Source organism: Equus asinus, chromosome 2 (assembly GCF_041296235.1).
Source record: "Equus asinus isolate D_3611 breed Donkey chromosome 2, EquAss-T2T_v2, whole genome shotgun sequence".
Taxonomy (NCBI): domain Eukaryota; kingdom Metazoa; phylum Chordata; class Mammalia; order Perissodactyla; family Equidae; genus Equus; species Equus asinus.
The window spans coordinates 11,935,348-11,958,948 of NC_091791.1; the positions used below are offsets into that span (position 1 = coordinate 11,935,348).

The 23,601-nt window shown below is 36.9% G+C and overlaps 1 protein-coding gene across 3 annotated transcripts in view; it reads right to left on the reverse strand.

Annotated features, from left to right (window-relative positions):
- WDR11 (WD repeat domain 11) overlaps window positions 1-23,601 on the reverse strand; it is a 56,962-nt gene that overhangs the window by 14,579 nt on the left and 18,782 nt on the right. For all 3 annotated transcript variants that reach the window (XR_011493506.1, XR_011493505.1, XM_070482143.1), the window contains exons 11-19: window positions 22,204-22,288; window positions 16,280-16,386; window positions 13,781-13,856; window positions 9,187-9,295; window positions 6,775-6,899; window positions 5,885-6,032; window positions 1,950-2,056; window positions 1,414-1,528; window positions 853-1,024 (exon numbers count right to left, since the gene is read on the reverse strand). Coding sequence is in view for 1 of the 3 variants with exons in the window: in XM_070482143.1 (XP_070338244.1) it covers window positions 853-1,024; window positions 1,414-1,528; window positions 1,950-2,056; window positions 5,885-6,032; window positions 6,775-6,899; window positions 9,187-9,295; window positions 13,781-13,856; window positions 16,280-16,386; window positions 22,204-22,288 (1,044 nt within the window). In the remaining 2 variants the exon portion in view is untranslated. The remainder of the gene's footprint in view (window positions 1-852; window positions 1,025-1,413; window positions 1,529-1,949; window positions 2,057-5,884; window positions 6,033-6,774; window positions 6,900-9,186; window positions 9,296-13,780; window positions 13,857-16,279; window positions 16,387-22,203; window positions 22,289-23,601) is intronic.

The following is a 23,601-nucleotide window of genomic DNA, read 5'->3' on the forward strand; positions in this document are numbered from 1 at the left end:
CAGAACTGACAATTCCATGCTGAAATTCAGTAAATGACCAAAACAAGTCTCTTATGAAATTTGTTACAGATCAGACAGGCTGGAGCATGTACCAAAGGTAGTCTTGGAGAATACTGAACGCGGGAAGTTTCCTGCTTTGCTTCAATTAGGATCAGGGTGTCTGTCTCCAGCCCAAAGCAGCCTCCAAGGATGAACACTGCATTTCATCAGACAAAAGCTGCCTTTCAAACTGAGTGATGAGTGCATTCACAATCTCCTCATTCTTTTTTTAAAGTCACTTACGGGGTTATTTTTACTAAAATATTTTTCAGTCTGGTAAAAAGGAATCTCGAGACAACCATACAAAAAAGGGTAAAAGGCACGACCATCTAATTTTATTTTGACTGGCCATTTAACAAGTCATAAGATAGACATCAAAGTTCAGGATATTTGGAACACTCTCCAAAGTGATTTTTCAATGATATATAGTTGCAAAAGATATAAGGCTCATTATTAAAAAGCCAGCAGAACCTTACCACTAGATTCATGTCCTCTGATGAGTTCTCCTGAATTCTGAATAAGTCATTTTTGTAAATGTAAACATCTTTGATCTTTTGACAAAGCACTCAGAAAAGGGTCAAAGAACGGGCACTTGCCAAACCAGAGTGCGGAATGACTGACATCTGCAGTTACAAAGGAGTCTGGCTTCTCAGCAGTAAAAACACTCAAGCTTTAAGCTAACAGATTTTCTAAAACTCAGATTCTTAGAAAGTAAGACTGAAACGAAACAGAAGCAGCTCTATCTCCCAGAAGACAGTAGCATGCGCAAAATAAAGCCAGGTTTCAAAGCACCCTTTCATTAGAATTCCATACCAGTTAACTCTTGCTCGTCCATTCTGAAACACGTAGACTTCATGGACATCTCCAGGACTCTGATACACCCATCATCTGATGCCAAGATCACTTTATCTGACGTACACCAGTCCACGTCCAATATCCGAAAGGTCACATTTCTCCCGCTTCTTAAACTGCTCACCATCTGAACCTTCAAGAGTGAATTTGGTTGTCACTTTCAGAAAGAAAAGGAAGATGTTTATCATTCTGGATTAAATGGTCAAGGAAAGACAGTGCCTGTGGCAAAGGCCCAGTGCAAGTTTAAAACTGAACAGTCTTTGGTAATCTATCCTCCACATGCAGACTGCATTTTAAGGGACTCAAAGATAGTGAGAACATTAAAAAACAATCTGCTGGGCTGTCACCTTTATTTAGAACAGAATTATTATAAAGGAAAAATTTTTAAAAAAGAAAATTGTTTTAAGAAGCTTGACAAACCCATTATATAGTTTTCATTTCTAAATCAGAAGGAAGAAAGAAATATATAGTTCCTGTGAGCAGTAGCTTCACTGCAGTGTACCCTCGTGGAGCTGGGCCTACCTCTTTAGTATCCCACACTTCAGCTCCATCATTGTACATTGCTATTAATTTTTGGTTTCCTTTACCAGGAGCAAAACGAATCTTCCTCACCCAACTTCGGTGTGTAGGTATCCCTCTGAGAACAAATAAACAAAAACCAAAACACCAATGTGAAGTAGCATGGTATCTTGTCACCAGAAACCATGTCCAATGTCTCTTTCTATTCCCCTTTTTGACAAGGTCTGGTGATAGGAGAACCACTTTACTTTCTGGAAAAGGGGCTACATCTGACAGACAGGATCTGCCTTTTAACAACAGCTGGAATGATGTCCCAGTGCTTCTGCGTGGGCCACCTGCAGACAAGGTGTTCTATGAATGATCCGGAGCTTGGGTCAAGGCCCTTCCTCCCAAGTTCAGTGACACGCTGAACTTGTCCAAGCTACACTGGCCATGTTTAGTGATTCTGCTTATTACCAACCCACAAGTCTCCCACAGAACCATATCAAGACGTTAATTCTTTTTAACCAAATTAACAAGGTTGCACTTTTGACTCATACCTGGATACTCTGCCTTTCAAATCCCAAAAATTTAAATTTCCATCCATATCTCCAAGAACCAACGTATCACCTTTCCAAGCAATGCAGGTAACACTACCCATACTTCCCTAGAAAATAACAGCAACAAACGCATCTAAATTTCACTACTTGGTGCATAACAGAGAAATATTTTTACTTAATAACTGTGATGAAGCAGTAAAGATATTTTAATAAAACTTAATTATAAATGGTTTGCTTTAGTATGGATGCCATCACACATTAACAGATGGACACTAAAAGAGCTACCTAGCACTAACAATTTCAACTACAAAGAAACAGGAGATTTTGATTTGATAGATGTTAAGTTGCCTGAACTACATTTAGAAAGAATGGATGTCTTTTACCTTACAGAAAAGAAAATTAAAGGAAGAAAAAAAGAGAAGGAAAGGAAACGTTTTCCAGAGAGCTCTTGTCTCCAACTTCTGTCTCACTGCAAAAGGATAACTAAATCTACTCTGGGGAAAACTCAAAGCCGTGTTATAACTAATTGTGCAGTAATTTTTCTATGGATGGAGGATCCAGAGCTTCCCTGGTACCTTCTGGAATAAAGAAGGTGAAGAGACACTGTATATTAAAGGCATCTGTGCAATTTGAATTCACAGAAAGCTCTGAAAAGAAGTTAGAATATAAAGAATGAACCACTATTGTAAGAACTACGTGGGGAAGACAGGAGCTTCTGGCTCTAACAACGGCACAGAGTGAGAAGCCAGTGCTTGGGGTCAGCTGCCTGGGCTGGAATCTGAGCTTATTACTTAGTATGTTGTGTGATTTGAGGCATGTTTACTTCATCTTTCTGCATCTTGGATTTATCATCAATAAAGTTGAGTAAGCTCATGAAACTTGAGAGTTCCTATTAGTGTTAATAAATTTACCCAGGTAAAGGCCTTAAGATGATGTCTGCCACACAGTAAACAGTCAATACATACTAGCTATTAAATAATATTACTGCTCAATTACTTCTCCACTTATTAAGAAGAAATCTTCTTTTTGCATTTATAGAACAATATAAAAATTCTCATGTTTAGTTCTCACGGTATCTGTAGTCAGGAGTGGGAAAGCTCCAAGGGTTTGCCAAATTGACTATCAATAGACTGGCATACACACCAAATACTGCATAAATCCAGGTTGGCAGTCAAGAAAAAACTGGATGAAAAATGAGTATTTTAATGAATTCAGTAAGTACAGTTACGTTCAATAAATAGAATTCTGTACAGTATGAAGCTATGCTCCAATTTTTATTTCTATTCTCCTGACTATATTAACAGAACGTTTAATTAGGAATTTGCCTTTAAATTTACTTTTTAATCTTGAAAATTTTTACATTTTATAGTCTTACTTTCTAACTTCTAAAAATTAGAATATTGAAGTTTAAATTAGCCTAGAGATCAGTATTACTAGCTTTGAATACATGTGATGTAACACAACTGTACAATTAAACAATCTAGACCTTTCTACGTAAGACTTTGTTAATGGGATCCAAGCCATAGGGAGATCCTAGGGTGCTTTCAGAGGATGTGGCACACACTTGCTTTGTGGCTCCAAATAATACCAAGAGAAATAATGTAAGATGAAAACCTTACAGAGTATTATTAGTTGACACTGATGTGTTGCCCGGGTGTAAAACATGACGCTCGAACAATGAGAAGTCAGGCTGGCAGCACGGCAGAGAGACTCCTTCTCTCCCACTGCTCCAGTGTTTGGATAAAAGTAGTCAACTACAGACTCGCCATGCCAACATAATTTAAAATATGCCAAGCTTTTCTCTTCTTTTTATCACTTTATACACTTTATAGATCTGGAGCCAAATTCCAGACAGAAAGTTTCAACTTAAGACAAATGTTTAATACTTTACATTTGGAAAGAGGGTAAGATAAATATTGGATTAAAATAAGCAAATAAAACCTCTGCCTAAATTCTACATTATAGTACCTAGAACATATTTTAATTACAAAACATTAAAATAATGAACCAAAACCAGTTCCTCGTGTATTATATAGCAGATGCTCAATTCCCATTCTCTAAGTATAAGCCGCTCTAAAACATAATTTCATTAGAGGCTGGGTCCTTACTTGGCGGGTCTTCCCTTGAGGAAGCTGCTTCTAGCTGCAGTAAATAAAAGGATCGGGCAGGCAGAACAGACTTACTATATCCTGACTTCAGGCCTCCACAAAAAGGGACAGAATCTTAAAAGCTGTGTGGCGTAATTATCATCCTGAAAGAAGCACTTATAAAAAGGAAAACTCAAGCCTAATGTCCAAAAGTTTTTAACTTGGGGGAGGTGGTGGGGAACTGGCATCTCAAAAATTATTATTTCTACATTCTAATCTCAAATGTGAAGCGATTAGAAAACAAAGAGACTGAGCTGTTGGCGAGTGGCAGGGGAAGGGCTTGGATGGGACCTTCCCTGGGGTTCTAAAGGAGGAGCTACATATGTTACTAAGAAAGTCAACTGATTTTCCAAAGTCAGCTACATTATACTGCAACTCTGATGCCTGCATTCTTTAACTACAGTTTTTCTTTCCACACAAAGTTAGGTTACTTTTCCTAACATAACTACCAAATATCAATCTTTCACATTTGTATTATCTTTTTCATCTTTCAAACTAGTGAAAATGTTTGGCAATATTAGAGATAGTTCAAAATAGAAATTACTAAGTCTCAGATACAACATGTTCTATATAATAGTAAAAAGGAAATCACAGTGTGAGAAGCACTTTCACACGTGAGTTTCTGCTTTTAGTAGAGAAGGCTGTTTGGACGCCCTCAATTCTCCTCTATTGTTGTTAATAAGGAAGATGTGGTAGCTGCCTCTAAGAGGCCCCCACTGAATCTGCCTTTTGGTATTCATGTCCCTTGGTGATCATCTCCCACAACGAATAGGGCTGACATGTGAACCGGTAGCATACTGCAGAAATGATGGAGTGTGACTTCCTGAACAAGGTCCTAAGACATTGCGCTTGTGCTCTTTGTGCTCTCTTGGATCACTCGCTCTGGGGCCAGCCAGCTGCCATGGCGTGAGGACACTCAGACAGCCCTATGGAGAAGTCCACATGAGGAAGAACTGAGGCCTCTCATCAACAGCCGGCATTAATCTGCAGGAGCCCTGTGAGGGAGCCATCTCAGAAGTGGACCCTCTTGCCCCAGCCAACATCCTGACTGCAACCTCATGAGACCCCTGAGCCACCTGTAAATGTGGGGGTTGGCATTCGACTAAAACACTTCATTTTTAAACAGCAATTTTAAATAAATACATATATTTTAAGAAATCAACTCATGCCTCCACTTAACCATTACAGTTGTATTAGTTAAAAACATTTTCTTAATCCACCCATTAAAAACAACCTGTGAGATACATGCTGACCCAAATTATTAATCACAAAACCTTAGTCAGAGGATTCCACAAGGTCATGAGAAGGATATATATATGTAAATAGTAATAATACTACTACACTTACAACCTACTATAATCTAAAAATAATACGAAGTTGTAAGGCAAATCCTTCAAGGTAATGCCTGAAATGGAACGAGGAGAGACAGCGGAGTCAGACAGACAGACCTGAGTTTAAAACTGCCATGTCGCTAAGCTGGGTCACTTTGGGAAAGTCACTTATTCTCTCTCAGTTATGTCACAGAAAAAACGGAAGTAATTACTCATGGATTATTATGGAGATAAAAATGAGTAGCAAATGGTAAGTACTTAATCAAAGTAGTGATAAGGCTATTCTCTAGCGGTATGGAACAAGTTTAATCAATGACATCTCCTTAAAATAGTAAAGTTTATTTACATTAAACTTTTCTGAAATAGCTTTCCAACTTCACTACAGCTTCACTAGACATGGAAACAAGAAAATCTTCGATGAGGACTCAAAGCAGATTTAATGGAGGGTTGGACTCACGTCTGGCGGAATCCGAGCGCTATCTTTCACGGAGTTCCCTTCAACAGTGAGATGATAAACTTGGCCGTCATTATCAGTAAACACAAAATGTTCCCGGGCAGAGATGTTCTGACTGAGCTCAGATTTACTTTCTGCCTCCTGCAACAAGCTGTGGGATAGAGACAAGTAAGATAAAGGTATTTCTTTTCCCTAGCGAGACACCCATAATTAATTAACTCGTCCAAAATGACATGCACTAACAGGAGGTCCAAAAATCATTAAAAAAAAAAAACACCTGTAACTAATCTTTGCCCAGCTAGTGATAGGAAAACAGACATTACTCCCAAATAGTCATACTACCAGAGAACATTTACCCTGTACAGAGGAACAAAGTGATTCAGACTTCAGACATGAAAAAGAAACCTCTGCTGTTTCTGCTACAGAACAGTCCTCAGGAGAAGAGAGGCCTTACTTTGACACATCATTCTCTCTGAGGTTTTATATTGGTAAAATTGGTGGGGATGGAGATGGAGACAGTACATAAATTCAGAATTCTTAGTATATTTTCTTTGGTGTACATAAATGAAAATATGATCTATCTGTATGTTCATGCCATGTGTACTTGAATCTTAAAGGCTGAAGGTTATAGAATAGAAGGGCACTGAGAAGGAACATACTCACCAGCGGACACTGATGTGTGGATATTACTGTGTAAGTGATTAACTGCACTAAGCATTCCAATAATAAAACTAACTCTTCAGTAATCTGGGTCTGTACTGAAAGACCAAATAAAATATGTTCAAAAGCAAGGTGAAACTTGCTAGTAGAGACGCCTTTGGATGACACTTGTCACATTCTTAACCATGACAAAGATATTACAAACGACAGTGGCAGGAAACAGCACACTGCACCTGATCACAGATGACTCAATGATGCTCAGCTCCGTATCCGAGACCACTGTCTGGCGAGCCATGGCCTCTCGGGTGGCCAGTTGTTTCTTTCTCAGGCTCTTCAAGTTGTGAGACGGTGACCACTCCTGTGAAGCAAAGATGGACACTCCTAGAAATGGTGTTTCCTTCTGTCAAAGAATCTTTCCAGAACAGCTGGGCATATTCGCTATTGCCAAGCACCACTTATTATTACTACACACGAATTCACAATTTGTTCTTAGGTTTTATCTATTTATAGAAAGGCTGAATGAATGCATTTTAATTAAAGCTTAAGGGAGAGGATTTTAATAATCTACCTCTACCTCCTTCTACCTCTGATCTTTAATTAGAGCTTAAGGTAGAAGAGTTTAATGGCAAACTTCTAAAAGGTCTAACCTTTTCATGCTTTCTTTTTGTACAAAATGAAAATAATAAATTCAATTATGCTATCTCCTGTTCCCTACCTCCACCCACTCCCCCTTAGGTGCATAGGGTAAGATAATCACATTCCTCTAATCATGGCCCATTACCATCCATAGGTCCACCTCAAACCTCGTTTTATTTACGATTTTATATTCCCACCTATTCTAACGCACTCGATGTAATATCCTCTAGTATATACAAATTCTTAGCACGCAGTTATTTCACATGCATGCATCTGTAATTTACATAAATATGTTATATATTTACATAAATGTGTTCTATATCTCATCCTGTTTTTAGCTCTCTTTCACTCAGCACAATGTATTTAAGTCCTATCTCTGTCGTTTCTGCATGCTGTATAATAATATTCCACGGATGCATCCACCAATTTTTAGTCTGTCTGTTCTATCAGCAAAGGACTCCAAGATTGCCTCCAAACTCTCATCATGACAAGTAACACTGCAGTCAATATCCTCACAAAAGTTCCTTCATGACCAGGAGTTGAAGAGCTGGAGCACAGAGGATGTCTGTGTTTGCCTAAGTGCTGTTAGCTTGCTCTGCAGAATGGCTTCAGTGGTCCACATTCCTCCCAGCCATGCATAAGGATTCCTACAGCCCATATTACACCCATATCTAAAGCTATCTCGCCTTCCCATTGTTGTTAGTCTAAAAGGTGTATCACGGTTATTTTACTTTGCACATCTCTAAAAACTGATGAATTTGAGTATTTCTTCATATGCTTGTTGGCCTTTCAGGTTTCTCTGACATTCATTAACAGCTCACATAGTTTGTTCATCCTTCCACTGGGGTTCTTGTTCTTTTCACTGTTTACGTGCAGGAGTTCCCATAATACTAATCCCCTAGGGGGATTAATTAGTCCCTTGTCAGTTTTAGACATCGGAAAGCTGTTTTTTTTTTTTAAGATTGGCACCTGCACTAACATCTGTTGCCAATCTTTTCTTTTCCTTCTCCCCAAAGCCCCCTGGTACACAGTTGTATGTTCTAGTTGTGAGCGCCTCTGGCTGTGCGATGTGGGATGCTGCCTCAACAGGACCTGATGAGCGGTGCTATGTCTGCACCCAGGATCCCAACCAGTGAAATCCTGGGCCGCTGAAGTGGGGTGCACAAACTTAACCACTCAACCACGGGGCAGGCCCCAGAAAGTTTCTTTTTCCAACTTGTCTTCTATATTTAATGTTGACATTGTTGCCCTTCATTGAAAGGAAAGCATCAATTGATGTAATTAAATGAGTTATTTTTTTGCCTTGTGGCATGAACTTCTGACGTCCTCTCCTGCCCCCAGAACACAAAAATATTCTTTTATGTTTGACTATATTAATTTTATAGCTTTACCGTTTTACACATAGGTCTTTAATCCTATGGGGCCCACCTGTGAGTACGGTACTAGGGAGAGATCCAGTATTTTTCTCCATAAAGTGAGACAGTTTTCCTGATACTGTCTACTAAGCAGTCTGTCCTTCCCCTTGGATTTGTGTGCTCCTTTACTATACAGTAAGTTCCCAAATGTTCATGGATATGTTAATGAACTCCTTATGATGCGGGTCCATTTCCTGTTCTTGGGCCAAGAAGACACTGCTTTTGTTTCTCTGGCTTTGTAAAAGATACTGTATCAAGGGGGACGGCCCCACCCCCACCCCCTACATCACTCCTTTCTTCAAGGCTGACTTAGCTATTATGACCTTTATTCTTTCATAAACATTTTAGAATATGTATATCACCTTCCTCAAAATATCTAAATGAAATTCTAACTGGAATTGCACTAATGTAATATTAGCTTAACCCATCCAAAAAAATAAGAGTTATCTCCATTTACTTAGATCATCTTCTGTGAACACACATTTTTAACAAGAAAATACACGGCAGTAATGATTTCAGTTCAAGCTAGAGAACAACATTCAGCACACACACACACATCTAAATAAACTATTCAGCTCTCCAACTGTAACTTACCAAAGCAGTCACCGCAGGGAAGTTTTTGGACATTTCTCTAAGAAGGGTACAAGTCCTGACGTCCCATAATTCCAGAGGTTTATCTTTGAATACAACTGCCAAATACTGCCTAAAATAAACAAAATTACTAAATAAGCCCCTTTTGCAAGATATTCACCATAAGTAGTACAAATCAAAAAGTTCAGTGAATCAGAAAACTCAAATGACAATTCTAAACACGGACAATTTACAATAACATTTAATCCTCACGATCAATACTCATAAGAAGGTAAAGGCCTCAGACAACCTCTGAGCGCCGCAGAGCTGTAACTAGGCAAGCGGCCTCGCTGAGAAGAATGAGAAAAGGTGCAAGTTCACATCCTAGTGACACAGCTTACTGTAACCCCACTGAGGCTCAATTTTCTCATACATGACATGAGAATACTACTATCTCAATGGATTGGTATGTAGGTTACAGTAAAAATTAAATAAAAAAGTAAGTAAAGCTTCTGTCAGGCTGACACTGAGGAAATGTAACAGAGCAGGAAGATTCCTGTACTCATTGTATCAAAGGACTCAGGTTCTCCTGCTCAGGACCAAGTCTGCCACTGGATAATTACATGGTCTCAGACAAACCATGTAACCTTTTGAATTTTATTCTACTTGCCTTTAAAATGGTGTTAATAACACCTGTCTTACCCACTTCACTAAATGCTATAAGGACAACAACAACAAAAAAAGGGGCAGCACACATAATTTTATAAACCATGATGGATTATACAAATGCAATACATCATATTTTTTATTACATCTAATATAAAGGCATGTACATAAATAACTAATATAAGACAGAATCTGGTAAATGCTACAAAGACCCATTACGAAAAAGGAGATTAATTCTGATAATAGGGAAATGGCATTCTAAGCAGAATTGCAAATGTGACAAATGGCAAAAGACAGGAAAGGACAGAGCATGTTTGGGGGAACATGCTACCTGAAATGCAGAGTATGTGAGAGAAATCATCATAAGAAAGATTAAAATGTGAATTCCAGACGGCATTATAAAGACCTGAGACACCCTAAAATGCCAGGTGAGGGTATACAGAGATTTACTCTGCAGAGAATAGTGGATCACTGAGCTCTGAAGTAGGGGGATAATGTGGTCAGTTGTTTTAGATGTATTACTTTAGCAGGCATGTGTAGAGTCAAGACTGACTGGAAATAGAGGAGACTGGAGTCCAAATAGTTACCTGAGCAATTGTCAAACTTTTTAAGTCTTAAGAGTCCTTGACATTTTAAAAAATTATTGAGGGCCACCCTCAAAGAACTTCTGTTTACGTGGGCTACAACAACTGGTATTTCGGATATTGGAAATTAAGACTGATAAACTAAGAATTATCTTTATTAAGTCATTTAAATGAAAAAAATAGAAAATAACCAGCAAGATGGTAGATTTAAACATAAGCCATATTAAATATGAATATAAATGCTGCCATTAAAGCAAAGATTGTCAGAGCAAATAGAAAAACAAGCCCCAATTATATGCTGCCTATAAGAAATCAACTTTAAATATAAAGACACAGATAAGTTACAAATAAAAGGTTGGAAAACGATATACCATGCAAATAGTAATCAAAAGAAAGCTGGAATGACTATACTAATCAGACAAACCAGATTTACTTCTGAATAAAGAATATTACCAAAAACTAAGAGGATATTTCAACATTGATAAAGCAGCCGATTAATCAAAAGGACATAATATTACTAAATATGTATGTACCTAATAACAGAGCTTTAAAATACCCAAAGCAAGAACTTCAGTTCTTCAAGAGAAATAAACCCACAATTAAAGTTAGAGAGTTCAACACTCATCTCTCAGTAACAGATAGAAAAGCAGGCAGAAAACCGGTAAGAATATAAAAGACTTGAGTAACTATCAACCAACTTGAACTAACATTTATGGAATATTCTGATCAACAACAGCAGAGTACACAATCTTTTCAAGTACCATGGAACACTCACTAAGAGAAACCATATTCTGGGCCATATAACAATCACATTAAATTTAAAAGAATTGAAACATATAAAATATGCTCTCTGACCCTAACAGAAACTAGAAATAAACAGAAAGATATCTGGCAAAATCCCCTAAATATTCTGAAATTAAACAGTGTACCTATAAATATCCCATGGAAATTTTAAAATATAAATTGCACTAAAATGAAACATCATATCAAAAATTGTAGGGTACAGGAAAATTAGTGCTTACATAGAATTAAATGCTTATATTAAATGCTAAAGATCTGAATTTAATCATCTAAGGTTCTACCTCAAGAAACTAGAAAAATAACATAGTAAGCCCAAAGTAATCAAGGAAAAAAAAAAGATCCTCATGCCAGTTAATGAAACAGAAAATAGAAAACCATAGAGAAAAATCAAAGAAACCAAAGGATTTTCTTTGAAAAGATCAATGAAATTGACATAATTTACTGATATCAAGAATAAAAGAGACATCACTCAGATCACACCAATAATGAAAGAATAAGAGTATTATGAACAAGTTTACATCAATAAATTCAACAACTTCAATGAAATGGACAGGTTACCTGAAAAATACCAATTACCAAAGCTCACTGAAAAAAAAACTACCCTAAATAGCTCTATATCTATGAGAAATTGAATTTGTATTTAAAAACTTTTCCACAAAGAAAATTCTAGGCCCAGATGGATTCCCTGGTGAATTCTTCCTATCTAAGGAAGAAATAATATCAATTCTATACAAACGCACACAGAAAAAAGAGAAGCAAATATTTCACAACTCATTTTACAAGGTCAACATTACCCTGATTCTAAAACCAGACAAAGATATTACACAAAAACTAGACCACTATCTTTCATGAACATTGATGCAAAAATCCTATTTTAATAAAATATTAGCAAATCAAACCCAGTAACAGCAAAATATTAGTAAATCAAATTCAGTAATACATCACGACCAAGTGGAATTTATCCCAGGAATGTAAAGTTAGTTTAATATTTGAAAAATCAATCAATGTAATTCACCATATTAGCCAACTTAAAGAACAAAACAAAAACACACCATACGATTATGTCCATAGATGCAGAAAAAGTATCTGACAAAATTCACTACCTATTCAATGATACAAAGTTTCAGCAAACTAGGAATGGAAAACTTTCTCAATCTGATAAAGGGCATCTACAAAAACTCTACAACTAACATATTTAATGTTGAAAGACTGAATGCATTCTCCCTAAGATCATTAACAGAGCAAAGATGTCAGTTCTCATCACTTCTATTAAACATTGTACTGGAGGTCAGTCAGTGCAGCAAACCAAAGGAAAAAGCAAAGGTCCACAGACCAGAAAAGAAAGATAGAGAAGTGTCTTTACTGGCAAACAACACAATTTGTCTATATAGAAAATCCTAAGGAATCAACAGAAATGCTACTAGAACTGACAACTAAGTTTAGCATGGTGGCAAGGTCAATGTCAAAAAATTAACTATTTCAGGGGCCGGCCCGGTGACACAGTGGTTAAGTGCGCACGTTCCATTTTGGTGGCCTGGGGTTCGCCGGTTCAGATCCCGGTGTGGACATGGCACCGCATGGTAAGCCATGCTGTGGTAGGCGTCGCACAGATGTTAGCTCAGGGCCAGTCTTCCTCAGAAAAAAGAGGAGGATTGGCAGATGTTAGCTCAGGGCTAATCTTCCTCGGGGGGAAAAAATTAACTATTTCAGTATACAAATAATGAATAATTAGAAATTGAAATTTTTAAAAAGTCATTTATTATAGCATCAAAGGAAAAACAAAAAATAATTAACAAATTATGTGCAGGACCTATACACTGAAAACTACAAAATATTACTGAAAGAAATTTAAAAAGACCTAAATAAGTAGAGAGATACACCATGTTCATGAATCACAAAATGTGTTAAGGTGTCAATTCTTCCCATATTGACCTATGGATTCAATGCAATCCCAATCAAAATCCCAGGAAGCTCTTTTGGTAAAACTGATAAGCTGATTCTAAAATTTATATGGAAATGCAAAGACCATAGAAAAGCTAAAGCAATTTTGAAAACTATTTTAGAGATTTTCTCCTTTTGCCTTTGTTCTTTTTATTGGTTTTCATTCAGTATCTATTTTTAATAATCCTGTTTTACATGTATTTTTCCTTGAGACAAAAAACTCAAAAACTTACTGGAATTAAAATGGGTCTAAATTACAAGTAAAAAAAATGAGTTCTTTCACTCAATAAACCCATGTTGAGGTAGTAATGCATAAGAACTTCATCAGAGAACATCAATATAGCTATAACGGAACAATATGGGGTTACAGGTTTTACCAATCCAATGAAATGTTAAGATTCATACAAAAGTTACTCCATCTTTTTAGAAGTAGAGAATTAAAAGGAAAAGCAACTTAATTTTGTGATTAAAATATTTTGATATGGCTGCATGCGCTATCACAAAGAAATTCTATATGCATTCTAGTATATTCTCACTTCCTTAAATATATATATATATATATATATATATAAATCCCTGAGATTCCACTGTGATAACAACATAGATATTTTTAGGTTAACACTTACTTCAAATGAGAAACTTTAATCATTTCAATGGGTGGTTCATCATTGCCTCGTTCACCTCGAAAAGCAATGCTTCTACCTTTAATTGCAAATATTAAAGAAAAGTGAAAACAGCACATAACACACGGAAGAAACAAGAAGCTATACTAGTGTAATCTGATTAGTGCTACCTTCCATTCTCCTGTTCATTCTTCCATCTGCTTCTAAGCTTCCTAATAATCTAAATTCAAAAAGTATTCTCAAAAGTTATTACAAGTTAAAGACCAATAATTTATTACTTACATTCAAATATTTATTTTATAAAAATATTCTCATTTTTTGCAGTTTCTTGAATTCCTTCTGTGGTTTCTTTCAACTAATTTAATTTTAGAAATTCAGAAATACCAATTTCTAACGTTTTAATACATTTACAATAAAGTAATTGAAAAAACTACTGGTATATTTAAAGTAAGATAAACATCCCATACTTACAAATATTGACTAGTGGGGAAACCAGTCTTTAAATAGGTATTTAAGATTTCTTTTCCCATGTGCAAAATACTCAACTGAAATATTTTGACATGTTCCTATCAAAAAGTCTCTACAAACTGAAATAAGGGAATGATAAGAATCAATTAACCACCAAAGAAGCCAAATGGTTTTCTGTAATTTAAAGAATGCAAATTCTACCTTATGTTTGAACAAGTATATTTTAATATCTCCTCCTAGGTTTTTAATTGCACTAAACAAAAGAGAGGACATATTCAATCCAAAGACAAGTGAACGCCTGCTTGCCTCCCTGCTCCTCAACGCCATCAAATGGGCTCCCACTATTACTATTTGCCAAACACCCCGCATCCTTCCCAAACTCTGCTAGCCTGCTGCCTTCCTTAGAAGACCAGGCTATAAAAGTCTATAATCAATGAACTTAAGTGTCCCACTTAAGGAAGCCAGTAACTATCACTTAGAAAATTGTTCTTCAAAAATAAATCTGTGAAAGAGAGATTTTAAGTTATCTAACAGTCCTGCACTTAAGCTGATTAGAAAACATGAGCAGGTATTTTTTTGGTGAATGATACTAGAGAACGGCATTCCATTCCTGGGCTACCAGGAAACTAGAGAGACCAGTGCCAGTTTGTTGGCAAATGGGGAATCTGGGGATCACTGGGCAGGTCACTTCCAATGAGAATAGAGCGACACTGGATTAAAGGTGGGGCTGACTCCTTGAGATTCAGTAACGTACTCTGATAAGTAAGAACAACTACATCTTGGAAATATATACTGAGGATAAAAGGAAGCAACTATATACTTGATTTATTACACATACATGTACACACACATATATATCTTATTGGTTAAAACATTTACATATATTCAACCGCTACATCATTTTAAAGAAACACACAAGAATTTTGTTAAAAAGATCTATTTAAAATCGCTGCGTGCGTTATAAAATAATTTGAAACCCTCACCTTATTCTATTTTCAAGATCTTCATTTCGAAACTCATTGGGTTGTATGTTTTTAACAATTTTTCAAAAGTTACTTCACTGGAATGTTTCCCATTGTAAAGTCTTTAACTCCTAATTAAGTTTCCCTATTCAGTCAGCCACAGACCATCAAAAGTTTTAAATTTGTGCATTTGAAAACAATCCTTACCTATGTTTTTTAAGGCTTTCCTACAAAAGTGAAAATTTTTAAAGAGAATCTAATGAAGTCTAACTACAAAGATTTATTTTAAAACTGTACTTTTGGTTATCTACGTCATCCTACAAAAACAGAAACTAGTTTAAGAAGTAAAGTGATTTTCTGGGATTAAAGAACTGCAATTCAGGGAGCGCTGATTCAGGCAGAAACCCAAACAGCGACCCAATGACAGGAGAGGGTTTTACAGGAGGAAGTGAGGACGAGGTGAGTCCTATTAAAGGAGAGTTCCTTGGTGCCAGATGAGGTCAGGCTAGGTTGGCGCTGTACAAACCGGCCTGAGGTTCCATCAGCAGGCAAAGGGCTAGAATTGTCCTTCATTGATTGGTTAGTGATCAGGACATCAGCAAAGCCTAGTTCCAGCAGTCCTTACAGACAGGATATTCTTGTCCTTACTGATTTGGAATGTTGGCAGTTTGGTCCAGTTTGGAAGATAAAGAAAATAAGACACGCAAGGCAATTCCTCTGAAACAGCTGCTCTGGCTCTATTTTAATACGGCTGCACTCATGTCATCTTTCACATCTACAAAAATGTACTTAAAAGTAGAACTGGCATCATATTAGTTCATATATCTGTCTGTTCAGGCTAATGGCACTCCTTTTTACCTTGCACTTGAGTTAACACAATTTCCTTACAAACAACGATGAATCTTTTCTAGGACAATTATTACAGAACTACAAAAAAATGTATATACAAACATAAAACAAAGAAAAAAGGCCAAGGTGAGAGAAAGTACTTTGGAACATGTTTTATAAATAGCAACATCTTTGATCAATATGACCAACACTGTAAATCTTTTCATAGTCTAAATACACAAACCTGTTGGGAGATCAACCAGCTGAAGTTCATTTCTCACTAATCCCATATTGTTTGGTGTTGAGGTAGCAAAAGAAAGAAAACCAGTTAAACTCGTCCATTCAATACCCCTATAATGAGAAATTAAACAGATTAATCTAATATCCTTTTTTGTTTGAAAAATTTATTTGAAAAATAAGTTTTTCCTAAGACCTAAATTTTATTATACAAGTTAACTAAGAAATAATGTTAATGACCTTTTATTTGAGACTATATTACTATACATTTCCAAATTATATGAAATTATTTCTAATTAAAACTTTATCTCCAAATTTAACAGCAAGATAGTTTAGTTATTAGGATTCATAGCAACATTAAAGTAACTATTAAAGGGGCTGGCCCTGTGGTATAGTGGTTAAGTTCATGCACTCTGCTTCAGTGGCCTCGGGTTCGCAGGTTCAGATCCCAGGCATGGACCATCAGGCCATGATGGGGCAGTGACCCACATACAAAACAGAGGGAGACTGGCGCAGGTGTTAGCTCAGGGACAATCCTCCTCAAGCAAAAAGAGGAAGAATGGCAACAGGTGTTAGCTCAGGGCCAATCTTCCTCACCAAAAGAAAAAAAGCTATTAAAATCTGGCAAAGGAGAAAGTCACATCGCAGTAGTCTCCAAGAATTCCACTGCTTAAAAACTAGAGGTATAAAAATATTCTGAGTAGACTACATAAAACTGAGTACACTTAGAAATTTTATCAAAATTCCTAGTTGGTTAGGAAGCAGAAATTCCTGAAGCAAACATATGAACTGAGCTGTTAGATCTGGAAGTGGCTGAAAGATCCAAATGGTATGTATATTGATTAGGGAAAAGCAGAGAAGAAAAATTGCAGAGAGAAAGACATGTACAACAAGACAGCAACCTACCAACCTAACGCCTTGGGAGTCTCCTTTATGCGAGACGGAGAGTAGGTGGGTCCACATTTTTTCCCACTAACATAACTGGGGAGTGTTCACCATCATGGCTTGCAGAGAATGGAAGGGGGGGGGACACAGGACAAGTGGACTCATCAGTCAGGAAAGGAAGAAGTGAGAAACACTCTACTATTACCTTACATTGCTTACAAGGTAATACAGGTTGGCTGGGAGGGAAGTCTAACCTTTGTTCTCTATTACAATTGCACATCAGCCTTCATGAGACAACCATTTTTAACAACATATTGTATATGGCTGCTTTCATGAGACAATGGCAGAGTTGAGCAGTTTTGACAGAAATTTTATGGCCTGCAAAGCCTAAAATATTTACCATCTGGTCCTTTACAGAAAATGTTTGCTGATGCCTGATCTAGTTTATCCACTTCTACTTCAATTGGAATGCTATTGCTAGATTTAGCATTAAATACTACTCTGAATATGTCTCTCACTTGTCCAAGAAGGTACAATGGCTTCCTACATCACAACTAAACTTCTCTGTGACTTTCAAGGCCACCCAACCATTTGCCTCATCCTACCTGACCAAACTTAGCTCTCTCATCTGAACCTTGTCTGCTATTTTAACTGGAGTACTTTTCCTCATTGACCCCTGCGTGTCCACCTACTTGTCTTTCTCAGAGGGGCAAAGATAATCCCAAGAGAACTGAAAATTCTATTTATGACAACACGGAATTGCTGTAGTTATCAACGTTTATAATTCTTTAAATGTAAAGTTGTGTTGAAACACTCAGATTAGGCTGCTTAAACCTTAGTACTCTTGAGATTTCCATGCCTGGAATGCCCTCCCTCCCCCCCTTTTCAAGCACCATTTGAGCTCAAGTTCTGGCTCCAGCACTTACTAGCTCAATGTTTTCTCTCCATCTCAGTTTCCACATCTGTTGTGCAGAAATAACAACACTGAGTGCATAAAGAAGGCCTGGCACATGGTCAGTGCTATATGTATTAACAATTACCATCACTGCCATTATTACTCTTATTTCAAGATCTAACTCCAGCCCTATTTTCCTCATGAGGCCTCTTCATTCACTAACCTCAAACCATACCTATAGGGAATACAATATAATTTGGTTAATTATTCACTGGAAAAGTCCCTTTGTCTCTTGTTTCTCTTTCTTTTCCCTGACCTGTAACAATACTCATTAAGTTTTCTGTTTAGAATGAAAAGGAGAGAAGAATCATTTTGGACTTATTCTGCTCTCTATGTAAGTCTGGTAGCTTCAGTGAGATGTTTACCCACAGAAACCTTAAGAGACACTCTCCAAGTCTTATTGCTGGCAATCTGAACTACTTATACTTATGCTCCAGTATAGTAATGCCACTATCTCTGGATGTTAAGAATTGCAGTCCTCCCATTCTTTATTCATTATTTTTTAAAATAAATCTAAGTACCCAGTATAGGCTAACGACTGTGCTACCAAGAACCCAGTATGTGGCAGTGACCCTGCTAGACACTGGGAATACAGTTGTGAATGGGACGCCTGTATCTGCTGTCCTTCAGGAGTTTATGATCTAATAGAAAAGAGACATTTACACAAGTGCATTCTGTATTACTGACTACAAAAGAGAGTGGCGCCGAGTTCAAGAGGAGCTTGTAAGAGCCACACAGAATCTGATCTCAGGGGCCAGGCAGGGCTTCCTGGAAAACCATTAAAGCTGAGACCCAAAGGGCAAACAGGGTTTTGCCTGAAAGCCTGAACAACTGAGGAAATAGTGTGACTGGCTGAGAAACACTCACTAGACTGTATCCTCGTCGAAGGGAGGTACCATGTCATTCATGTCTCTCCAGGACATGACAGGCACTCCGCAAATTCTGTTAATAGTAAACGAATGATGTCCAAGAAAAGCCTAGCACTCCTCCTTGCGGTTATTAGTGCAATACATATGCAGAGCAGTGCTTTCCCCACCGTTTACAAGATGTCCAGGGCATCACAGAACACGGGATGGCTGCTTATTTGCAATTGAGCACTACAAGCATGCTGCCTTTGAGCAGATTCCAGCAGCACCTTATATATCCAAATCCTACTGATCAACTGAATAAAATAAAAATTAAGTTGAACTTTAAAGTAGATTAGATAAGGAGAGGATTAGTTATGAAAAGAAATGAATGAAAACTCTTGTCAAACACAGCTGAGTACCACAATGTTCCCAGAGTTAGAAAACTACCATCTAGGTTTGAGTATACACGGAGCTCTATAAAAATGTCGTAAGAACTGCAGCTCATTTTCCAACTCGATCTAGGATTGTTCTTAGGATTCCTACCTATCGGACAACAGCAACCTCAGAATCTATCAGCAGGCATCGGAGGTTCTGACTCTTACAGTTTGCCACGTGGGCCTGTGGACCTCCACTGGGATGCTACAGAGGCTACTTCTCAACACTAGGTGGCTGAGGGAAGCACACACTTTCTCAAAGGCTTTCAAGTTCTACGATTATATGAAACTAACTTCTGCAAATTTACAGATGGACAAAACAGAGATCATTTTATTTTCCACAAATCACTCAATTTGCTCAAAGTAATACTGAGGCAATGTTCTGATGTGCATATAAACTACTGTTATAATAGTTTTTGACACTGAAAATCATAGTGGGTTATATAATTATAAATTTAGCCTATTGGACAAAGACACAAACTAACAATCTAAGAAAACCTACATGTACCACTTGCTTACTTCTAGGTATCTTCCACTGGATTATAAGACTCAAAGATGTTGTCTGTTTGCAGGCATACAGAAGACGCTCAATACATATTTGTAAAGCATAACTGGTTAAACATCACAGTTTTAAAAAACCACACAGTCACAACTATCCAGTTAGGCAGCCCCTGGCTATGTGTATGCATAAGGTTCAAGTGCTTAAGATAAAGTGGTTTTAAAAAACACATTTAGTACAAGGTAGAAAAACAACTTTCTAAAAGTTGGCCTTTAATTTGCATATGAATATCTAGAATGTACTGGGTTTATTGCTAAGAAGTTCAGCAATTTTTATAACACATCTGTGAAATTTTTATAATGGCTTTTAATTGTAATACTATAACTGCGTTAATTGAAACACAAAACCAGCAGGATTTCAGCATCCTCTTGGGCACCATCACTGGATATAAAACCTGAATTATCTTCAAAATGGCAATTAGGAGGGAAGATTCACATTAAAAAAAGGAGCATATCTGTGTGATCATTCACAACACCAACCTGTCTGTGTAGCAGATCCCTCAGATTATTTGGTATCTCAAGTAACACTTCATAAATTTCAGTGTTACTCAATAACAAATATTATCATAGGATGTGTAAGTCATGTATTTACTGACATCTACGATCTGACTGATCCAGGATAACAAATCTTACTTAAAATGAATACCTTGCTGATAAACTAGCCATTGTACCTTTATTGAAGATTGTAGTGTTCAGGAAAATTGCACACGTGCTTGACTTTCCAGAAGCATGTATCAAATTCTTAGTATAAATCCTGGTTCAATCCACATTTTTGTCTTATTCCCAAAATGTTTCCTACTAATCTATGTGCATTTTTTAACTGGAGATCTAACACATATACCATAAGTATAAGAGCTCAGCTCTGAAGCCTGAAAGGCCTAGATTGAATTCCATCTACCTTTTCACAGATTATAATACTCAGTTTCTTCTTCTGTAAATTGGGAATAATTATAGTGCCTACCACAAGAGTTTTAGTGAGGATCAGTGAAATGCATGCAAAGTAATAATACTTAATGTAACTTTAGAACAAGTACTCGTTAAATGAAGAGTTCTGATTGGCTGGTGTTAGCCATAAAAGGAAACACTACTCACAAAAGTGTGGAAGTGGTGAAAAGAAATGTCAAGAGAAGGGTGTAGGCAGGAAAGAAAGAGAGAGAAGATACCAGCATTGGCAGCAGGGGCTACTGGAAGAAGAGAAAGAAGATGAATAACAATCTGAAAGGGTCTGGATATCTATGTCGCTGCATCCTAAAAGCCTAACGCTTTGAAGATATTACCACCCCATGTAAACGTGCTTAGGGAGGTACTGGAGGGCACAGCATCAGGTGGCGATAAACAGTCACCCAGGCTGCACCACCAAACAATGCACTTGAGAGAATAACTCACTGTAACCTTTTCAGAAACTTTCATCACAATCCGCAGTTGTGATACTTAAAGGGTTAACTCTTCTCCATTCAGAAAACGCATTTACTCAGAATAATGTGTTCACTAAGAATTTTAACATATACGCGAGACCTATTCTTATACAACGTACAGAGGACAGAAAATGGCCTTTCTTATACTTTTGTTAAAAGATCATCAAAAAAACACTGGCAATTTAGTAAGTTTATATGATACATGTGTAACTTTACAATCCGTCATTGCTAGGACAAAAAAAGGAAAACAGCTATACGATCAGCAAAATAATGCCACAGAGCAGATATGTATGCACTTTAAAATAGAAAGGAAGAGGCATTCTTCTGTCATTTTAGCCCTCCCTCAGATATTTCTGCATACACAGCACTCATAAAACAGATCACATCTCAAAATGAAAGAAGAAATGCTATACAGTTTTGGTCCTTTTCTGATGGTGTTTAAACAAAGAAATAAATGAGATTAATTAACAATTAAAATGACTATTCAAATTTTTCATGAGCAATCTTACTGATGGATCTTTATAAAAACGGAAAACAAACTAAATAAATCTGGACAAGGGAAAACAGTGATTTCCAGTAGGAAAATAGCCTGGACCTTAGGAGAAACAAATAAGATGCAGCAATAAATGAAAAAATTCTCCACTGCATAACATCTTTTACAAAGCAAACTATTAGGACTCATTTTGATTAGCATAGCCATTAGTTGGACATGAATATTGATTTTTCAAAGTTTTCAGTCAAACAATCACCAGTGCATAGCATTCAGTGTGGAAAAGTCTACGAGAACTTTTTTCTGTATTCCGCATGTGATCTCAATGACACAATGACATACTCACTTGACTTCACAGGAGTGGATGCTTAACTCCTTATGCAGCAGCCCACTGGTGAGATGGTACACCAGAACAGAACCGTTACTTGTACCTATCAAGATGACGTAACAGAAGAGCATTCATCCAGTGGGAGTTCCAGATCTTTCCAACACGTCTTTTCTCAAGATTTTAATTATTTTACAAAATTTACCTTTTATAAAAGGGACCCGAGCTATGTGTTAAAAAAGACTGAATTTCTCAGTCTTCCTTCTTATCAAAACTGGGCCTATTCTCATGTGCTCTAAAATCCTACCTAAATCCAGGGACAGATTTTCACAGAAAGGCTTCAAAACCTGAGTCAATACACATAAAATATGAAGAAGCAATTCCCTCAGCTTTTTTACACATGGGATTATACTTTTTGAGATCCGAAATGTTTATTACAGCCAGTCCTCAAAAAGGCAACTCATTAACCAGATTTTTCTATTTTTCTTTACAAAGATTTTGGTTTTTACATTAAATAAATCATAAAAGGATGGTGAAGTGGTGGCTGACTTGGATTCTGAGTTCAAAAGGCCCTGGCTTTGCCCCATGCACTTACAAATTGCCTCCCCACACTGAATCTGTGTTTTTCTCCTTCTGTCGAGGGAATAATAGCACATCTGCCGGAGATTAAACGAGAAGACATACGTAAAACAGTTCACTACCTGGCACAATGTAAGCACACAATTACTATTTCTCTTATCACCGTAATTATGGTTTGTAGTTACTGTTATTCCTAAAGCTTTTTATGGTCTCAGGTAGTCTGTCTAAAATTTAACTTGGAAGGGACATGGCCATTCTTGAGAAAGTAACATTTCAGTCTTTAAAATGTTTTTCTAAGTTAAGAAAAGTAAACAGTGTAACTGGTTGGACAAATACTTTCTCACTGCACATGACTTAAAAGGATTAATGGATTCATACAAAGCAACAGAATGCAGAAATACTAATAAAACAACAATAACAATAGATATAAAAATGCCAGGCAAGTTCCAATTTTAGCTTACTTACTGAATAAAGCCAGAAGCGTTTTGCAAAACTACTCTAGACAAATACATTACACTTGTTTACAATTATCATCTATTCCACAATATCTTCTAATACTGAGAAAATACATAAAGAACTACTAAACTTTTCAATTAACAGATCTTCATAATAATCAAGTGATTTCTAAATTCCACAAGTTTTGATGACGTTGACCCTATGATCTAATACTCTAGGGGCACCACGAGGAGAAGTAACTCCACAGTCACCTCTGCTTTTCCTCCCTAGTGACTCTGCAAAAGTTTAGGCACTTATTTTATATTTTTGCTTTTACTTTATTATACTAAACTCATTAAATGACTGATATTCACTGTAAACTAGTATAATACAACTTATTCCATA